A 16,881-nucleotide genomic window follows, 5' to 3' on the forward strand; every position below is an offset into this window, starting at 1 on the left:
TCACCGTCGACCAGCTAACTTTGAGAATGCTCCTGGGGGACGTAAGCCTGTAGTTTTTCGACTACCACCTGCTGCTGATGGGGGTCGTGCAATACGAGATGCATCTGATTCTTTTTGTCCTGTTGTACTACGTCGGCTTGAATCCATGCCAAAAATACTAGTTCTTGCTCCTCCTCCATTTGTGGGTGTAGGACTACGAGTGGCTCTTGTAATCCCAATACGAGAAGTTGAACCATTGGTCGTGCTATTGCCTGAAGAAGAGAATGGCGAATGGGGTCTATAACCACCTGTAGTCGTACGTGCAGGACCCAAGGTGGGCGATCTTGCTCCTGAAGCTCGAGAATCAGATGATGCCGTTGTGTTGCGTGATGGTGTTGGTGGTGCAGGAATGTGGCTCGAGCGTAATCCTCCAATACGACTACCAGGTCGACTAGGACCATTGCCATGGGTTGCGCTGTTGTTATGGGAAAGTCGAGAGCTTGATAAACCAGTGGATCGTGATGAAGTAACCACTTGAGGCTTGGATACAGAACGACTCGATGGAAGTGGTACATGAGTGGCACGCTTAGCAAGGCGTGATGTGCTGCTACCACCATTACCACCACTACCACCACCACCACCTCCTAACATGCCACGCGTGCCTATCCTTGAAGAAGATCGCAATGGTTCACCCGATGATGACTTATCAGACATACGACGTCCAGTGTTGTAAGAAGGTGTTGTTGATCCACCATTACGGGAGCTCGCGCGTGGTCGTGGTAAAGCAGACGTATTGGATGATGCTTGACTGCTACCAGCTGAATAATTAGAGAGTCGACTATGCGATCTTGACGAGTTGGAAGTGGTGGATTCTGATGGATGAAGTACTGGTGTCATTCCATAACGTGCGTATTGGTTGTTGACACCTCCTGTGGTCACTGTGGATTGTGATGTAAGGCTGTTTTCGCTACTAAGACTGCTGGATCGTTGTCGTCCAAGCTTTTGTTCAGGTGATGAGGCTGAATATTGTGAAGATGATAAGGCTGATGGTGTACGTAAACGACCTTGCACCGTTTTTGAGGATGTATAGGATGCATTGGAAAGTGTCTCCAAGTGGTCATCTATAAGAAAGAATGCATATTTGTTTTTTTTCCTTTTAGTATCCTAAACAACACGCCAAACACACTCACACACACACCACCACACATCAAAAGCTTACCTTCTGGTGACCAATTCATGAGCTCGTCATCATTCGTGCTCTATGATGTGATGTTGTCAATCAATGCTCATATCTCTTTTTACTCTCTCTCTTCTTTCACCCTTCCGCTTCCACATTTATCATTATAACATACCATGCCAGCCAATTCATCAAAAGAGCCACTCAACAAGTCATTTGAAGTGCTTGTCTTTTGCTCCGCTTGCTTTTTCGGGACAAAGTTTGCGAGGGTCTGTAACAAAGAGTGAAACACGTTCAGGTACCCAGCCGATAACGCGTCGTAGTTGTCGCATAACTTACATCATCCATTTTCCAAAAATCATCAGTAGAATCATCCAGATCCAATCCAGCTAGGTTGGGCAAATCGGTTTCATCATCCACTTTTTCAGTATAATTGTTCTTGATCAATTCATCCAAGTTGATGCTGTCAGTGGAGCTAACGGAGGCAATCGATGCGGGCCGACCAGGTTTTAAGGGTTGCCGTTCAACTGGTATACTACAAGTATCCACGTTAGATACACATACATAGACACTTGTATAGAATAAACGATCTCAAACCTGTTGTTGTCGGCATCGACAAGAATTGAGGAATTGTTGTTGAGAGTGGTGGCATGTGGTTGTTGACGATAGCCTGGGACATTCATGAGCCATCCTTGGACGTTGTCTTGGTTCTCTTCCACATGGTCTTGGGTCGGAGATCCGAGGCCGTTCATGGTCGATGGAGAAACAGCAGAAGCCGTAGACTTGTTAGTTGGCGTCTGTTGGTGTTGGTGTCGATTGAACCGAAAGAAAGAACGTAGCTTCGGAGATTGAGTCATTCAATACAAAAGTAATCGGCTTGAAAGTTGGGTGGTGGTGGTTGTCGGAGAGGACGTTGACGTGTGAGTGAGTGTGTTGTGTTGTGAAAGAGTGTTGAATAAAGCGTAAAGCGTGGTGGTGGTGGTAAAAGGGAAGGGAGGAGAGAAAAGAAAAACAAGCAGGAGTAGGCAAAAAGCAAAAAAAAAGGGAGCGTAATTCGATGATATACACAGCATCACCCAAAGCATCACAGGAGGCAACTCTATGGTAATAGTAATAGTAGTAGTAGTAGCAGCAGCGTGGCCTAAAATAGGGAAAGGGTGCTTGTTTATGCTGCTGCATGTGCGTTTACACCATCATCATCATCATCATTGCTTATGGATGTTTTCACCTGGCCATGTTTGACAATCGGCTATACAGCTAGGCCATATGATCTTATGATCCCCCGTTTTCCATGGAATCGCAGCAATATTCACGCACTTGCATATCATGGAGTCCTTCGGCCTTTGTTGATTAGCTTTACCCTTTTGGATTATGCAGCTATTCCAATGACAACTTTTCTCTTTGATTACAGCCATCCCCAATGCCTATATGGCCATATGTACGCTATCAGCCTTTGCCAAGTAATGGATCTCGCTTAAGAACGTTGGCCGGTCGTCCTATTAGACAAATTTAGTGGTGACCCTTTATAGCAGCAGTCATCTTCATACTACAAGTTGACACCAACCAAATACAAGAAGCCATGACAACATGCATACCTACGGCCACCATAATCTGCTTCAAAGTGCTTTTGGAACCTAACAGCATTACGCTCTATATAAAAAGCATTGCATTGACAACTGTAGTATCCTACTACAAGCCAATGTTTTGTCCCAATTATGCATCATCCTTGCAATAGTAACAACAAATGAATCCTTTGAAGGATTTGAGGTAAAAGATGTAGTTCGAAACAAGATGCCTTTAATTGTGGTTTGGCATGTGCCTGATTTACTATGGATGAATTTAAGCGAAATGTGCTATGTTTCAGAGAGTGGATCACACATTGTGACCAGAGACGAATCGCAGTAGTGCTGGTGTCACCTTTTCACCCAGTAATTTTGGAGGTCCACTCTCTCTTTCTTTTTTCACTTGACAACGTCTCTTTTTTTTCTTCTTCACTTGTTCTCCTTGCCCCACAGGCGACTTGAAGACCTACACAACCGACCATGAGTATGAAGAATAAGAAAGGTAAACATGACCAAGCTACACTCAATGGACTCAATGCTAATCAATGCGCTCTATAGGCCCTACCCAGGTAAAGCGAGCAACGCAGCTTTTTCGAAAAGATTCAGCCGATCTCATATACGATCAACGTTTTCAATAGGCCGAATTGCTAGTCAAGACGTGTGCCGAGATCGTCAATGAACTTGTTTATGCTGTGGAGAACAAGAAGGATGTGAATTTGAATGGGTTGAAGCATCGGATCGCGCGCAAGAACAAGCTCACTTGTTTGCCCAAGTTGGTGGATATCATTTCGGCTATTCCTGATCAACACCGTACAGCTTTATTGCCCAAACTCAAAGCAAAGCCCATCCGTACTGCCTCTGGTGTAAGTAGATTGCCTGATAGAGGTCTATCTTTATCTAATGGTTTCTTTTTGTATAGATTGCTGTTGTGGCTGTCATGTGCAAGCCTCATCGTTGCCCTCACATTGCCATGACAGGCAATATCTGCGTGTAGGTATTTCCTCCTTTGTTATTGGGTTCTTTGTTCTTAAACAATCATTGTAGTTATTGTCCTGGTGGCCCTGATTCCGATTTCGAATACTCGACACAGTCTTATACTGGTTATGAGCCAACATCCATGCGTGCCATTCGTGCTAGATACGATCCTTACGAGCAATCCCGTGGTCGTGTGGAGCAATTGCGTAGCTTGGGTCACTCGGTGGATAAGGTCGAATACATCATTATGGGTGGTACCTTCATGTCCATGGCTGAAGATTATCGCAACTGGTTTATCGCCAACTTGCACGATTCCTTGTCCGGTCATTCAAGCAATGATGTCGATGAAGCTGTCAGGTAGGATCAAGGTCAATGAAAGGAAGGATGATCTATGTACACTGACACGCACTCTTCTATATAGATATTCCCAACAAAGCCAGACCAAGTGTATTGGTATCACCATTGAGACACGTCCTGATTACTGCTTGAAGCCCCATTTGAGTCAAATGTTGCGATATGGTTGTACACGTCTTGAAATTGGTGTCCAAAGTGTGTATGAGGATGTGGCAAGAGACACGAATCGGTAAGTTGGGACATACACCTCCATATGTATATATGCTCATAAGGATGGGATGTATAGTGGTCATACGGTGAAGGCTGTTTGCGAATCATTCCAGCTTGCCAAGGATGCCGGTTTCAAGGTGGTATCTCACATGATGCCTGATCTTCCCAATGTTGGCATGGAACGTGATATTGAGCAATTCAAGGAATACTTTGAGAACCCTGATTTCCGTTCGGATGGTTTGAAGATCTACCCTACGCTTGTCATTCGTGGTACTGGTTTATACGAATTGTGGCGGACAGGTCGTTATCAGAACTATACTCCCAATGCCTTGGTGGATCTCGTCGCTCGTATCCTTGCTTTGGTGCCACCATGGACTCGTATTTATCGTGTGCAGCGTGATATCCCTATGCCTTTGGTGACTTCGGGTGTCGAGCACGGCAACTTGCGTGAACTTGCTCTCAATCGTATGAAGGATTTGGGTACCGAGTGCCGTGATGTGCGTACGCGTGAAGTGGGTATTACAGAAATCCATCACAAGATCCAACCAGACCAAGTCGAATTGATTCGACGTGATTATACAGCCAACGGTGGCTGGGAAACCTTCTTGTCGTATGAGGATCCCCATCAAGATATCCTTGTTGGCTTGTTGCGTTTGCGAAAGTGCTCACCACAAACATTCCGCCCTGAATTGACATCCGCTGGTCAAACTTCAATGGTTCGAGAGTTGCACGTTTATGGAAGTAAGTTGGAAAGGAAATAGTGGATGAGAGATATAGAAAACTCACAATGGTGGTTTTATTCTAGGTGTTGTACCTATGCACGACCGTGATCCTACCAAATTCCAGCATCAAGGTTTTGGTACACTATTGATGGAGGAAGCTGAGCGTATCGCAAGAGAGGAGCATGGCAGTGTCAAATTGAGCGTCATCTCTGGTGTGGGTGTCCGCCATTATTACGCCAAGCTTGGTTATTATCTGGATGGTAAGTTCTGGAGAAGATATATGGTATTAGTAGATTGACATTTTCTTTGTTATAGGCCCATACATGTCAAAGATGCTTGTTTAAACCCATATCCAAAAAAAGACCTTCCCTTGTTTTGCTTTAAAGTTCATGTACATACTCCATTTTATCAACAATGTTTGCCCTGGTGCACATTCAACATTCAAAAGGTGTTATGGATTTGAGAAAAGGATAGCTGCCAAGTGTTGAGGAGAGAAAAGCAGGGAGCAATGAAATGTTATGCTATACAGCAATTGTGGGATCTGCATGGGCCAACCGCTTTATGTATGCGCATACGAAATAGCATCCCTTACCCCATGTTGCAGATGTCGATGTAAAAATAAGCAATGGATTTCCGAGGATTATCTTTATCCATCCTCCTTACTCACAGCCACTGTTCCACACCAAGATCGACGATGGATATAAAACAAGCATGATTTGACATGTTATCATTTGTGTATATACTCCATTTGCATGACGATCCCCAACCAAGTTTGTATTTTCTTTTTCTATTAGCTATTTTCAAATGACCCGTTTTATCTCTACCATTCGTTGTATGTGTAACCCAAAGATTGACCACTATGAGTGCATGCATCTCCTGAAGTGCCTCCGTGGAAAGCCATGCAGGCTACCATGTATAACACTTACGTGGCGGATGTACGTATAAAGATGTCCGAAAGAGGAGCAGCAGCAGCAATATGCGAGGTTTCGAGTAGGGGCAAGTAAACAATTGTATGTGAACTTTCCATTCATTTATGTACACTTCTTTCTTCTTTTCTATCATTCAACATGAACACGACAATACCCACACAACCTCGACGCATGACGTCTGATACACATCGTAATCATCGTACCCGTGCCAGCTTTCAGTCGTATCATGGACATCAACCAAGCTATAATCATTATCACCATCATCCTAATAATAACAATTCGAATTACAGAAGAGCATCTTCACCTATCCTTCGCCAATATTCACCACCTCCTACTCGTCTTTCCATTGCAGAGAGATTCATGACGTTATCGAACACGGATGAAAAAACAGAGAATAATAATGAGGAACAACGGATACCAGCATCAAGTAGCAGGTCGCGTATATCGATTGCAGATCAATTTATGACCATACCACGTTCACCAACAGCTGAAAAGTCAATGGCATCCGATGAAAAAGTACAAAAAGATTGTTGCTGTAATCCTTCATCAGCAGTGGATGACCGATTGATGACTCAAGCAAGCACCCCCTTGAACATGGCTGCTGGTGAGTTTGTATTACAGCATGCTATGCATTGTTTCACTCAGTCTTAATATTGGCAGACCATCATCACGAGTACACTACTAGTACACATCCTTATCACCATGGCAACCCCGCATCACCGTTGCCATCACCACCACAGCGCACATTCCATCATCCTTATCATTCAACACCACCTACATCGATTTATTCATGTTGCAGCGATTATGAAGAAAAGCATACTACTCCACCACTCGAGAAGGAGGAACATGACATTGAAGAAGGGGGGAATCAAAACCTTAAAGCATTACCATCACCATCACCACCATCTCAAGAAATCAAAGGTCTAAAACGACGACGAAGGAAACGAGTGATATGCGTGATTCTTTTATTTCTATTCCTGATTATATGTGGTTTGGGCGTGTTTATTGCATGGCCACGAGCACCATTGATTCGCATTGATGGCGCAAGTCTCCTATCCGCACCGCAAGTGGCTGAAGTCCCCAACCAGGGTCGTGGGGGCAATGTTGCTTTTGAAACCAGTTGGCTCGTGCATGCCAGTGTCGACAATCGCGTCAATTACATTCCCATTCAATGGACCACGGAGACTGTTGTCAAGGATGCACTTACAGGCATGGTGATTGGTCGTCAACAACAAGAACAAGAACAAAAGGATAACATTTGGGTGCTGGCACCTCGATCTATCACAACGCAAACACTCCCTATTCATATCGATTACCAGGCACGTGATAAATCGGACGTCACCTTTATGGACTTGCATGATGCGTGCTTTGAAAGACAATCGATGCAAATTCAGTTTTGGGTCACTTTGCATATTCCCGCTCTTGAATGGACCGGATACAAGCCTAGCATTGTTGCATTACCTGCAAGAGGTGGATTTTCATGCCCTGTGGATTAGTATACAACATACATAGACAATCATGCATGGATGTGTAGTAGTAGTAGTCACATTATAAAAGCACTTTGTGATGATCCTGATCCTTTGTCTCTCTTTTCCTTTTTCCATTTTGATGCAAACATTATTACATTCCATGGCTCGAGAAAATTACTTCATTATGACCGACCCCAAACAATGGTCGCTTGAAGCTGCATGGGAAGCGGTCAAGAAGCGTGATAGCCAGCTTTCTGATAAAAAGATCATCCAAATCCTCGTTGACCAACTAGTCGAAGTAAGGAACAGAGCTGTCAATAAGGCCTATATTGATAAAGCGACTACATACCTTTCCATGTGGCAGGTAAGATAGGCTTTGATGACGCCCATCACCATTGCTCCTCACCCCATACATGCATACATGATAGGCCGCAAAGCAATGCATCTTGGATGAAGCTGCCCAAAATCCATCTCCTGTGATCCATCGCAACTATGGCCATTGGCGTATTTCCTCACGATCAAATGGTGTTGTCAACATCAACATGTACAGGTCGAAAGATGACTTGTAGCATCATGGCCTATCTCTTCCTCTTCCTCTCCTCACACAACCTACCGTTGTCATTTGCTTATAACATAATCCATTAGCATAGTACCATTGCTAGCACTTCTCTTGTACATCTTTTGATTGAATCAGTAATCTTGTGATATTTGATTGACAACGTTTTGCGTGTGAAAATCAGTTTTCGAGCACTTGCAACCCACATGAATTGATATCATTGCATTGCCAGTGATGGTTGCATTATACTAGTAAATGGATGATGCAGACATGTGAACGTACAAGGATGTGATCTAGGCATTTTATATATAGAAAAGTAGGAGTAGTATACTATTTACAGATAGTCGATTTTTAAAGGATTGTATACAGCAAAAGCTTGAGAGGGAGTGAATAGGATGGAGGAATGGGTGGTGAGTTTTTTACTGGTGGTCTTCATTGAATTTCGAGATGAGGTCCTTGACGGCATCAATAGAACCAAAGACACAACCGACAACACCAAGAAGAAGAGTGAGTGCCACAAAGGCAAGCTCATAGATGGGACGCTTGCGGATACCAAAGAGACGCAAATGGCAAAGCACAGGGATAAGGAAGACGAGACCACAGTTGCACAATGCACCGATCAAGCTCATGAAAGCATCAAAGTAAGGGATGAAAATAGCGAGGATACAGAGAATGACGATAGTGACGGAACGTACAGCAGCACGACCCAAGAATGCAAAGATCTTGCCGATACGTGTTTCATCAATACGGCAAAAGCGTTCAAACTCCAAGGCAAAGGAACATGCGTAAATGGGGATGGCGAAAATCACGTGAATGGTCATGACGATCATTGACAACAACTTGCCAGCACCTTCAGGAAGCGAATCGTACACAGGAGACTTTACAGCACTGCCAAAGCTCCAGTAACCAGGAACAGCTGTCAAGATGTAGAGAGCGGTACAAGTAGTAAGACCAGCAGTGACAGCCCATCTCCATTGCTTGGGCTTTTTAAGAGCATGTTCAGCGTGAGGATAGGTGTTGTTACCGCCAAAGGAGAAAGCAATTGTTGAAAGAGCGGATGGAAAACCGGTCCAGATCACGCCATCGTGCGTCACCTCAATCTCAGGATGGGCATTGTGATACATAGGGCCTTGAATCACCACAACAAAGACAGCCATCATTGTGCAAATGGCGCCAATAGCTGCAATGACGGTGATTTCCTTGAGCGTGCGGAACAAAATCAAGGGGATCAAAAGAAAACAACCCCAAATAATGACCCAAATTGGTTGCGTCAAGGCACCCGTCTATGGAAAAAAAGAAAAAGATGTCAGCAAACATGAAACCACCGCCATCATCATGATTTGCACTTACAGTGCCAGCCAACATCTGATGCATGTTTTCCGATGCAAGAACAAGGTATAAAGCAGGGCATCCAAAAAGATTAAGGAAATGAAGGAGAGCAGTGATGCCATAGCCAACCCAACCTAATAACATGTTCTTTGTGTAAGAGGATCATGATGATGATGATGATAAACCTGCTAATAACAAGATGTATACGTACCATAGGCAGCTTTTCCGATTTGCTTAAAGTCATGTAAACGTTCACCAGGCTTGTGGTACAAGCATTCGATAAGAACGATACCACTGTAAACGGACATGGCCCATGCAAGGAACAAAATCAGGATACCAAGCCAACCACCAGTGGCAAATGCTTTTGGTAAACCAAGAGTACCGGTACCAGCGACAACACAAACGACATTGAAATAGGCAGTAGACCAGCTACCGTTGCCATGACCAAATTCGTTTTGGTGTTGGGATGCATTATCATCCTCCTTAAAGACGTATTCCTCCACGGATTGGGTAACGTGCTCAGCTTTTTCGTCCTTGATATCTTGCATCATGGGGCGGTGGTGGTGGTGGATGGAAAGAGAAGGTGATAGAGAAGCAAAGATAAAAAAAAAGCTTGATTGAAAGCGACAAAAAATCTGGTTTCTTTTATATCTTGAGATTCTTCGTAATGAAGAGAGGGTCCATTCAACCACTCGTAAGCAAGCACCATTTTTGGGTGACACATTGTCGGGGTTACTCGATGCCTATACCAAATACCGCTAACAAACGTTGTTTCTTGCGCGCCTGACCACTCTCTCTCACTACCAAAAATGATTTCGGTCGCCGCAGGTCTATTATCAATAGAAGGTTCATCCCACACACTGGTAACGGCATATACCAAGAAGATGATAGAGAAGCGTATTTTGCAAAACCATCATTGCATCGACATCAACAACGTGGTATCACTATTAACCGTATTGGGCATGATCGTTCTCACGATTTTTCGCACGGCAGTTATCTCACATTTACCCAACTTGGGCATTTTACCGGATCGGATGGGTTTTTAACTGATGCCACATAATACACCATACAACGCAGCCTCATCTCGCGTGTGACACAAAACTTGATAAGAGACTGGAGATTGTTTTACGATGAAACGCACCCATTCCCGATTGCCAATATCGTATATCCTGAACCAAGCTCCGCTTCTATTTCCCCCACTTATCTTGTCCTTCCATTCTCTTGACCATCATGTAGGTTTTCATGTTGCCTTCCTCTTATAGATGTCATTGTTGGGTTTTTGTGCGGGGTAAAGGAATACAAATATATATGTCTATGTCTATGTTGACCTGTCATCTGTCATAAAAAGTTATCTACATATAAAGAGAAAAACAGTGGCGAGATCTTGTGCAACTTTTTATCTTATCGTATCCTGCGTGTGATTCGTTTCTTTTTTCTTCCTTTCCTAATTGAGCCTATCTATGGGAAACGTTGGAAGCAACAGGGCAAATGCTCATCAAGCCAACCAATCAATAGCAGTGGATCACCATGGTGAAAGTTTCAACTTGTAGCAGCAGCAGCAAAACCGAAACCAAGATCATCATCTTCCTCCTCCTCTTTGCACCTCTTAGAATGCTGAAACATGGAGATTGGCAGGGGCAATTCACCATAAAAGGGTGAGATGATGACGATGCCAAGCGTACTACTCCATGGGTATGTATGTGTATCATGTCTTATAGCGTCATCGTCACCATCATCTTGATGCTGTTGTACCAGGATGCTGACGTGATACTAGAGTGTAGAAAACTTTTTGTGTGCGGGACCCTGTAGAGGTGTCTCAATCATGTTTTCGTTTTTTTCCCATGCACCGAACTACGCACGCGTAATTCTCCAGCTTCTTGAGTTTCGTAAGCCAATTGTGGTTCGGAGCAGAGCGAGATGCAATATGCTCACGGTTATACTGCTCCCCCCGTGTTATCATACTTCCAATGCTATTCTCACGCCAGGTACACACAAAGAGAAACGTGCGCACTTTTTGTGCCTATGCAGTGATCCGGTATCCTGGAACCTTATATCAAGTAACACACACTCACACACAGCCGATATCATTGTCATGGATACGCTAGGGAACCATCATCCCCAAGAAAAAACTTAGCCTCATGCCCATTGTCTTGGTACATAGCCATCACTATTTCGGTTGCAAATGGATCAGATGACCCAATGTCTCTAAATCACATTTCCTTTTCGGAAAAAAAGCATCTTGGATCAACACGCTAAATACACATTGCCGGTTGCTGCACACCATCTTTTTCCGTGAGCGCGATATTGAAGATAATTGACAAGGTACGTATCATAGCAACGATCACACGCATCCATGGCAACCTTCCCAAGTACCCAAAGACGTCTATAGCAACTGCTACCTAGCGCTAGCTCTCATATACACCATTTTGTTAGAAAGGTATTCCCCATCAATCCATCTTATTGTAACAAAGGATTCATCCATCAAGTATACTTGGGACGTAATGTACTTCTTTACTCGGTAGGAGGAAACATGCAGAGGGGGAAACAGTGAAGGATGTGGAGATGTGACAATGTGTGTGTCTTTGCGTATGATAATGTATGTGCGTGTGTTGGGCATTTATACGTTTCACCGTATGGTTGTTGTTGGCACCACCTCGTCCACCATGTTGTTGAAAGTGATGATGATGATTACTCTCATATTGTTGCTGCTGTTGTTGTCCCTGAATACCATCATGATCCATTCGCTTCGGTTGTGGTTGTTGTACCATGTTCTCTTCAAGTGCATTGGACATACCTATGTCACCTTTAAAGCCGTTGGTGGATTTATCACTTCGACTCGGTACTCCAAGATGCTTGACCACTTTACCAAATCGATCCATCATGACGACAATTCTCACGCCCACTCACATATAGAAAAGGCTGTTGTCACCAATACTATCACACGCCCTTTCTTTCTATATATTTGTATTCATACCATCATCAATGACCTTTGGTAAGTCTCAAGGATGGCCCTTATGTGATGCCCAAAATGAGGGTACTCATGCATTCATCTATGTAGCTCACTTGATTGCTTTACCATCACTTGGTGTGCTCATTGCTGCCTAATGACATTTGGCTGTGCTGCATGATGGATCCTTTGTGGTAAGTGTATAGCACCGTTTGTATATTAAAAGGATGCCTAGTCTGATAGGTATTTGGGGCTCCTTTGTAGGTGTCATAAATACATGCCTCCCCGTTACCACGAATGAGGGAACACCATTTGCAGAGCGTCATCCCTCTTTTCAAGCACCTTTCAGCTGTTCATGCATTTATACAAGAGGAGTCAGCCCTCTTTAATTTCCACTTCTTCCACTCTCAGCTCTTCCCTCTTCCTCCTATTCCCAATTGTTGCCCCATTCAAGTATACAACTACCACCTGCGAACGATTGTCCTGCTTCAACCCATCATGTCAATCCTACAACTCTCTTGATCCGATTGTCTTTGACAGAATGACACGTCCATGGCGTGTACACTGTCTTCATGTCACTCTATTGCAACAGCCGAGTCTATTGACACAACACACGCTCTTGCACACTCATCTGCCACGATCAATCGTAACAGCATTCATTCCAGCAGTTGCTATTAGCAAGGACTTGACTCCATTGTCTCAAACAGCGTTCACAACCTTGTCACTCTATTACAACACGTGCTCCAGTACTCTACACGACCAAACGTAACAGCAGTTGCTATGAGCAAGGTCACCATTCTCTCAAGTTACTTGGAGCATCCTGCCTTATAGCCCTTTTGCGTGGACAGCAGATAGCCAATTGTATACAAGCAGCTTTATTTACGTGTAGCAACTTGCTTCAATACAAACGAGTTTCTATGGATGATGCCACATCACATCAACTACACTTCACAATACAAGCATTCTTCACTTGATTGAGCTGCGATAGAGAATGACCAGAAAGAGCTAGACCAACAACCGGATGATGACAAAGGAAGCATATCAGCAGCGACCACATGGTTCTTTTCAACCAACGTATTGAATTTGCAATGGTTATGGATGGATGGATGCAATCGAGCACTGTGATAGGTGATCCGGAAATGTCGCCTTGGTTACTTGGTATGTCGTCAGCAAGAACGATGCATCATGTCATGTGTATACGGCTGAGGATGGTGATGGAGTGGATTGGATGGCATGGATAAGAGAGCTTATACCTTTAACGAGAGGTGGTTTGCCGCTATGGATGATACTGGAATGTTGGTCTCAAGGCACGCACAGTAACTAGTTTGCAAGCATGGATGAGGAAGGCTATGATGGCAACAACCAAGGATGCAATGACACAATGGTGCCCACTGATTTTATGTGATCTACTGGTTGGCTTCTGGAATGAAAAGGAGGATAGAAATTCGAAGGCTGGAAGGCGAGATTGGATTACCTACATCATTGTATCGAGATGCTTTTGTTCCTTTTGTCATATTACAGTCATTAAAGCTTCCTTGTTCATATGCTGATAGACGATAGGCAGGATTGTACACAGGTTTAAATAGACGCTTGTATTCTCAACGATAATAATGAACCCGTAGTATGGTACCCAACAATAGTGCTTAAATCATTACGTTGAACAGTGAACTTTGATACAATGTGGCACAAGTACATAAGCATACAGTGTTGCTGGTTGCTGCTGCTGTCTTTTTCAGTGAGTGCGTTATTGAAGATAATTGACAAAGGTATGTATCATAGCAACGAGCACACCCGATTCATGCCGACATCCCCAAGCACAAAAGGCGTCTATAGCAGTTGCTATCTAGCGCTAGCTCTCATATACACCCATTTAAAGACATCCCTCATCAATCCATCTTATTGTAACGCATCCATCATAATGTATACTTGGGACGTAATGTACTTCTTTACTCGGTGGAAAAAAAAAAGAATACAAGTAAGATGGCTGGATACCACCTTGCCAGCAAAAACGAAAAAAACCACAGGGAAAAAGAAATACAACGTATCCTACAAATGACATCAAAGCTTGTCGTATGTGTCATTTTCGGTCATTCATCATCGTCAGACGTCGCGTTCACCAGAAAAGAGAGAGATAGAAGATAGTGAAACGAGGAAACATTGGATAGAGGGGAGGGGAAGGGGGAAAACAGAAAAAAGGGTAGAAGAAAGCATAGGCAAGAGAAGTGAAAAGAAAGGGAGATGAAAAGAGGGACGCGAGAGAGCGAGAATAGAGAGAGAAAGAGTATATTTACATGTGGAATTGGGAAAAAGAAGAAAGGAATGAAAGGAGGAAATATGCAGGATGTGGAGAGATGTGACAATGTGTGTGTTGTGTCTTTGTGTATGATCATGGATGTATATGTGTGTGCGTGTGTTGTGTGTTGTGTGTGTGTTGGGCATTTATACAAGCGGCTTTGGTACACGTCTCACCCTATGGTTGTTGTTGGCACCTCCTCCTCCTCCTCCTCTGCCTCGGTTGGACCAAGAACCTCTGCCTCGATGAGCCCAATAACCTCCTCTGCCTCGATTACCCCAACCTCCTCGTCCACCGTGTTGTTGAAAGTGATGGTGATGATTGTTCTCATGTTGTTGTTGTTGTTGTTGTTCCTGAATACCATCCTGATCCATTCGCTTTGGTTGTGGTTGTTGTACCATGTTCTCTTCAAGTGCATTAGGAGCAACATACAAGCTCTTGTCGATTTGAGCTGGGATAGGTGTGATTTCAGTGCCGAGCTCACGTTCAATCTTGTAAAGGTTGAAGCGATCTTCGTAGGTGATCAAGTTGATAGCGAGACCAAGGTGACCATAACGACCCGAACGACCAATACGATGCAAGTAGGTTTCAGCATTCTTGGGGAAATCAAAGTTGATGACAACATTGACAGCCTGGATATCGATACCACGTGTCAGCAAATCTAAAAGAAAAAACCAAGCATCGTGAGTATAGATGGATAAAATAAAACACCTCTCCCATCCTTTTCATCCATTTACCTGAGCACACAAGGTTGCGGCAAACACCATTACGGAAATCATGGAAGACACGGTTACGATGGCTTTGGAGCATTCTGGCGTGTGAATAAAAGCAGGAATAGCCCAGCTCCGTGATTTTCTTGGCCAGCAATTCAACACGGCTGGTCGAGTTACAAAAGATGATGGATTGGTTGATTTGCAGCTACGTATCACATACTTGTTAATATACTTGACACCTATATATATCCTCCCATGCATTACCTTGGAGAAGAGTGTGTTGAGACAGTGGACTTTTTGTTTTTCTTCAACGTAGGCGTAGAATTGGGTGACACCTTTGAGCGTGAGGTCTTCCATGAGGTTGATTTCATATGGCTTGACAAGGTACTTTTCTTTGAAGGATTTGACGACCATTGGGAACGTGGCACTGAAGAGCATGATTTGGCGTTCCTTTGGGAAATAAGCGAGAAGACGTTCAATGACGGGTGTGAATTCGGGTGAAAGGAGCTTGTCGGCTTCATCCATGACAAATGTTGATGCTTCACTGAAATCGGCGACGTTCTTTGATGCCAAGTCCAATATACGGCCGGGCGTGCCAACGACAATGTGCACAGGCTCACTCAATCGCATAATATCATCCTTGAGGGTTGTACCACCAGTCGTCACCATCACATGGACACCCAAATGTTTTCCCAACTTTTTGCACACTTGCGATGTCTGTAGCGCCAATTCACGTGTAGGAACCAATATCAGTGCTTGAATCTGGGATTTCTTGGTGTTGACTTTTTCAAGTGTGGGAATGACGAAGGCGGCTGTTTTGCCTGTGCCGTTCTTTGCTCTGGCAAGAATATCACGACCCGTCAATGCGATTGGAATCGACTCTTCTTGAATCGGTGATGGACGCTCAAAACCAGCCTCAAAGATGCCCATTAACAATTCACGCTTGAGGAAATAGTCTTCAAACTCGTTGCCTTTGGTTTTGGTAACATCCTAAATGATACATGTATACTTGCTTTAATCCCACCACATGTTGTACAACAACAGCAACAACCCTTCTCCTCCTACTATCCTCCTTTACACACGTGTTCCTTACCTCAGTCTGTGGTCGATTATCCCGAGTTGGAAGCTGCAGACTCTTTTTCCACTCATCTTCGTCATGGCTAAGAAAACTCGTTCTTTAATATCCAATAAAGTAGCTTCCAGTGCCGCATTACCTCATGGTATGGATGGACGTTTGTGCAGACATTGAGTATGTTGTATAATAGGATGGTGTGGTAATAGTAAAAAGATCGTAGAGGTCTAAAATGGGACAAGGATGCTGTGTGTGTTGTGTGTTGTGTGTGGTTTTCTGTAAACGTAGGTGTTGGTGAAGAACGAGACTAGGTCAAAGTAGGCCGTTTGGTATGTTGTGTCGAGATTCGTTTTAAGAGGGTAGGGAGGCAAAAAAGAGAAAGAGGAAAGTGAAAGAGATGGGGAACGACCAGATGCACATTACAAACAGTCCCACCTTGCTGCAGCACTACAAAACAGTCCTACCTCGCCCAATCACTTGGTTGCTATCGAAAATGCATACCTCTTCCTCCTTCTCATGCACAATGTAAAATGCATCCATGCATTGGTTTTTGACTGATAGCAGATGTTTATTGTCTTTAAGCGTTTTCCATTA

At 43.8% G+C, this 16,881-nt stretch overlaps 6 protein-coding genes across 6 annotated transcripts; 3 read left to right on the forward strand and 3 right to left on the reverse strand.

The window, feature by feature from the left end:
- On the reverse strand, window positions 1-2,013 carry O0I10_004960 (uncharacterized protein; the record flags this gene model as incomplete). The annotated part of the gene is made up of 5 exons (XM_058485009.1): window positions 1-1,100; window positions 1,199-1,238; window positions 1,332-1,427; window positions 1,496-1,691; window positions 1,754-2,013. The coding sequence occupies 5 exons, from the start codon at window positions 2,011-2,013 to the stop codon at window positions 1-3; spliced, it is 1,692 nt and encodes a 563-aa protein (XP_058344159.1).
- Window positions 2,014-3,198: 1,185 nt separating this feature from the next.
- O0I10_004961 (elongator complex protein 3) lies at window positions 3,199-5,323 on the forward strand (the record flags this gene model as incomplete). Its single annotated transcript, XM_058485010.1, has 9 exons — window positions 3,199-3,220; window positions 3,277-3,287; window positions 3,357-3,581; window positions 3,638-3,708; window positions 3,763-4,050; window positions 4,115-4,276; window positions 4,334-4,998; window positions 5,063-5,239; window positions 5,295-5,323. 9 exons carry the CDS (start codon window positions 3,199-3,201, stop codon window positions 5,321-5,323), a joined length of 1,650 nt encoding a protein of 549 aa, XP_058344160.1.
- Window positions 5,324-6,046: 723 nt separating this feature from the next.
- Window positions 6,047-7,404, forward strand: O0I10_004962 (uncharacterized protein; the record flags this gene model as incomplete). The annotated part of the gene is made up of 2 exons (XM_058485011.1): window positions 6,047-6,512; window positions 6,569-7,404. 2 exons carry the CDS (start codon window positions 6,047-6,049, stop codon window positions 7,402-7,404), a joined length of 1,302 nt encoding a protein of 433 aa, XP_058344161.1.
- A 157-nt stretch (window positions 7,405-7,561) lies between these two features.
- On the forward strand, window positions 7,562-7,946 carry O0I10_004963 (uncharacterized protein; the record flags this gene model as incomplete). Its single annotated transcript, XM_058485012.1, has 2 exons — window positions 7,562-7,741; window positions 7,806-7,946. 2 exons carry the CDS (start codon window positions 7,562-7,564, stop codon window positions 7,944-7,946), a joined length of 321 nt encoding a protein of 106 aa, XP_058344162.1.
- A 406-nt stretch (window positions 7,947-8,352) lies between these two features.
- O0I10_004964 (uncharacterized protein) lies at window positions 8,353-9,813 on the reverse strand (the record flags this gene model as incomplete). Its single annotated transcript, XM_058485013.1, has 3 exons — window positions 8,353-9,216; window positions 9,284-9,396; window positions 9,474-9,813. The coding sequence occupies 3 exons, from the start codon at window positions 9,811-9,813 to the stop codon at window positions 8,353-8,355; spliced, it is 1,317 nt and encodes a 438-aa protein (XP_058344163.1).
- Window positions 9,814-14,648: 4,835 nt separating this feature from the next.
- On the reverse strand, window positions 14,649-16,461 carry O0I10_004965 (ATP-dependent RNA helicase DHH1; the record flags this gene model as incomplete). Its single annotated transcript, XM_058485014.1, has 5 exons — window positions 14,649-15,163; window positions 15,240-15,420; window positions 15,480-16,205; window positions 16,309-16,375; window positions 16,430-16,461. 5 exons carry the CDS (start codon window positions 16,459-16,461, stop codon window positions 14,649-14,651), a joined length of 1,521 nt encoding a protein of 506 aa, XP_058344164.1.
- Between the last annotated feature and the right edge of the window lie 420 nt (window positions 16,462-16,881).

Source organism: Lichtheimia ornata (assembly GCF_029851405.1).
Source record: "Lichtheimia ornata isolate CBS 291.66 chromosome Unknown scaffold00019, whole genome shotgun sequence".
Classification (NCBI taxonomy): domain Eukaryota; kingdom Fungi; phylum Mucoromycota; class Mucoromycetes; order Mucorales; family Lichtheimiaceae; genus Lichtheimia; species Lichtheimia ornata.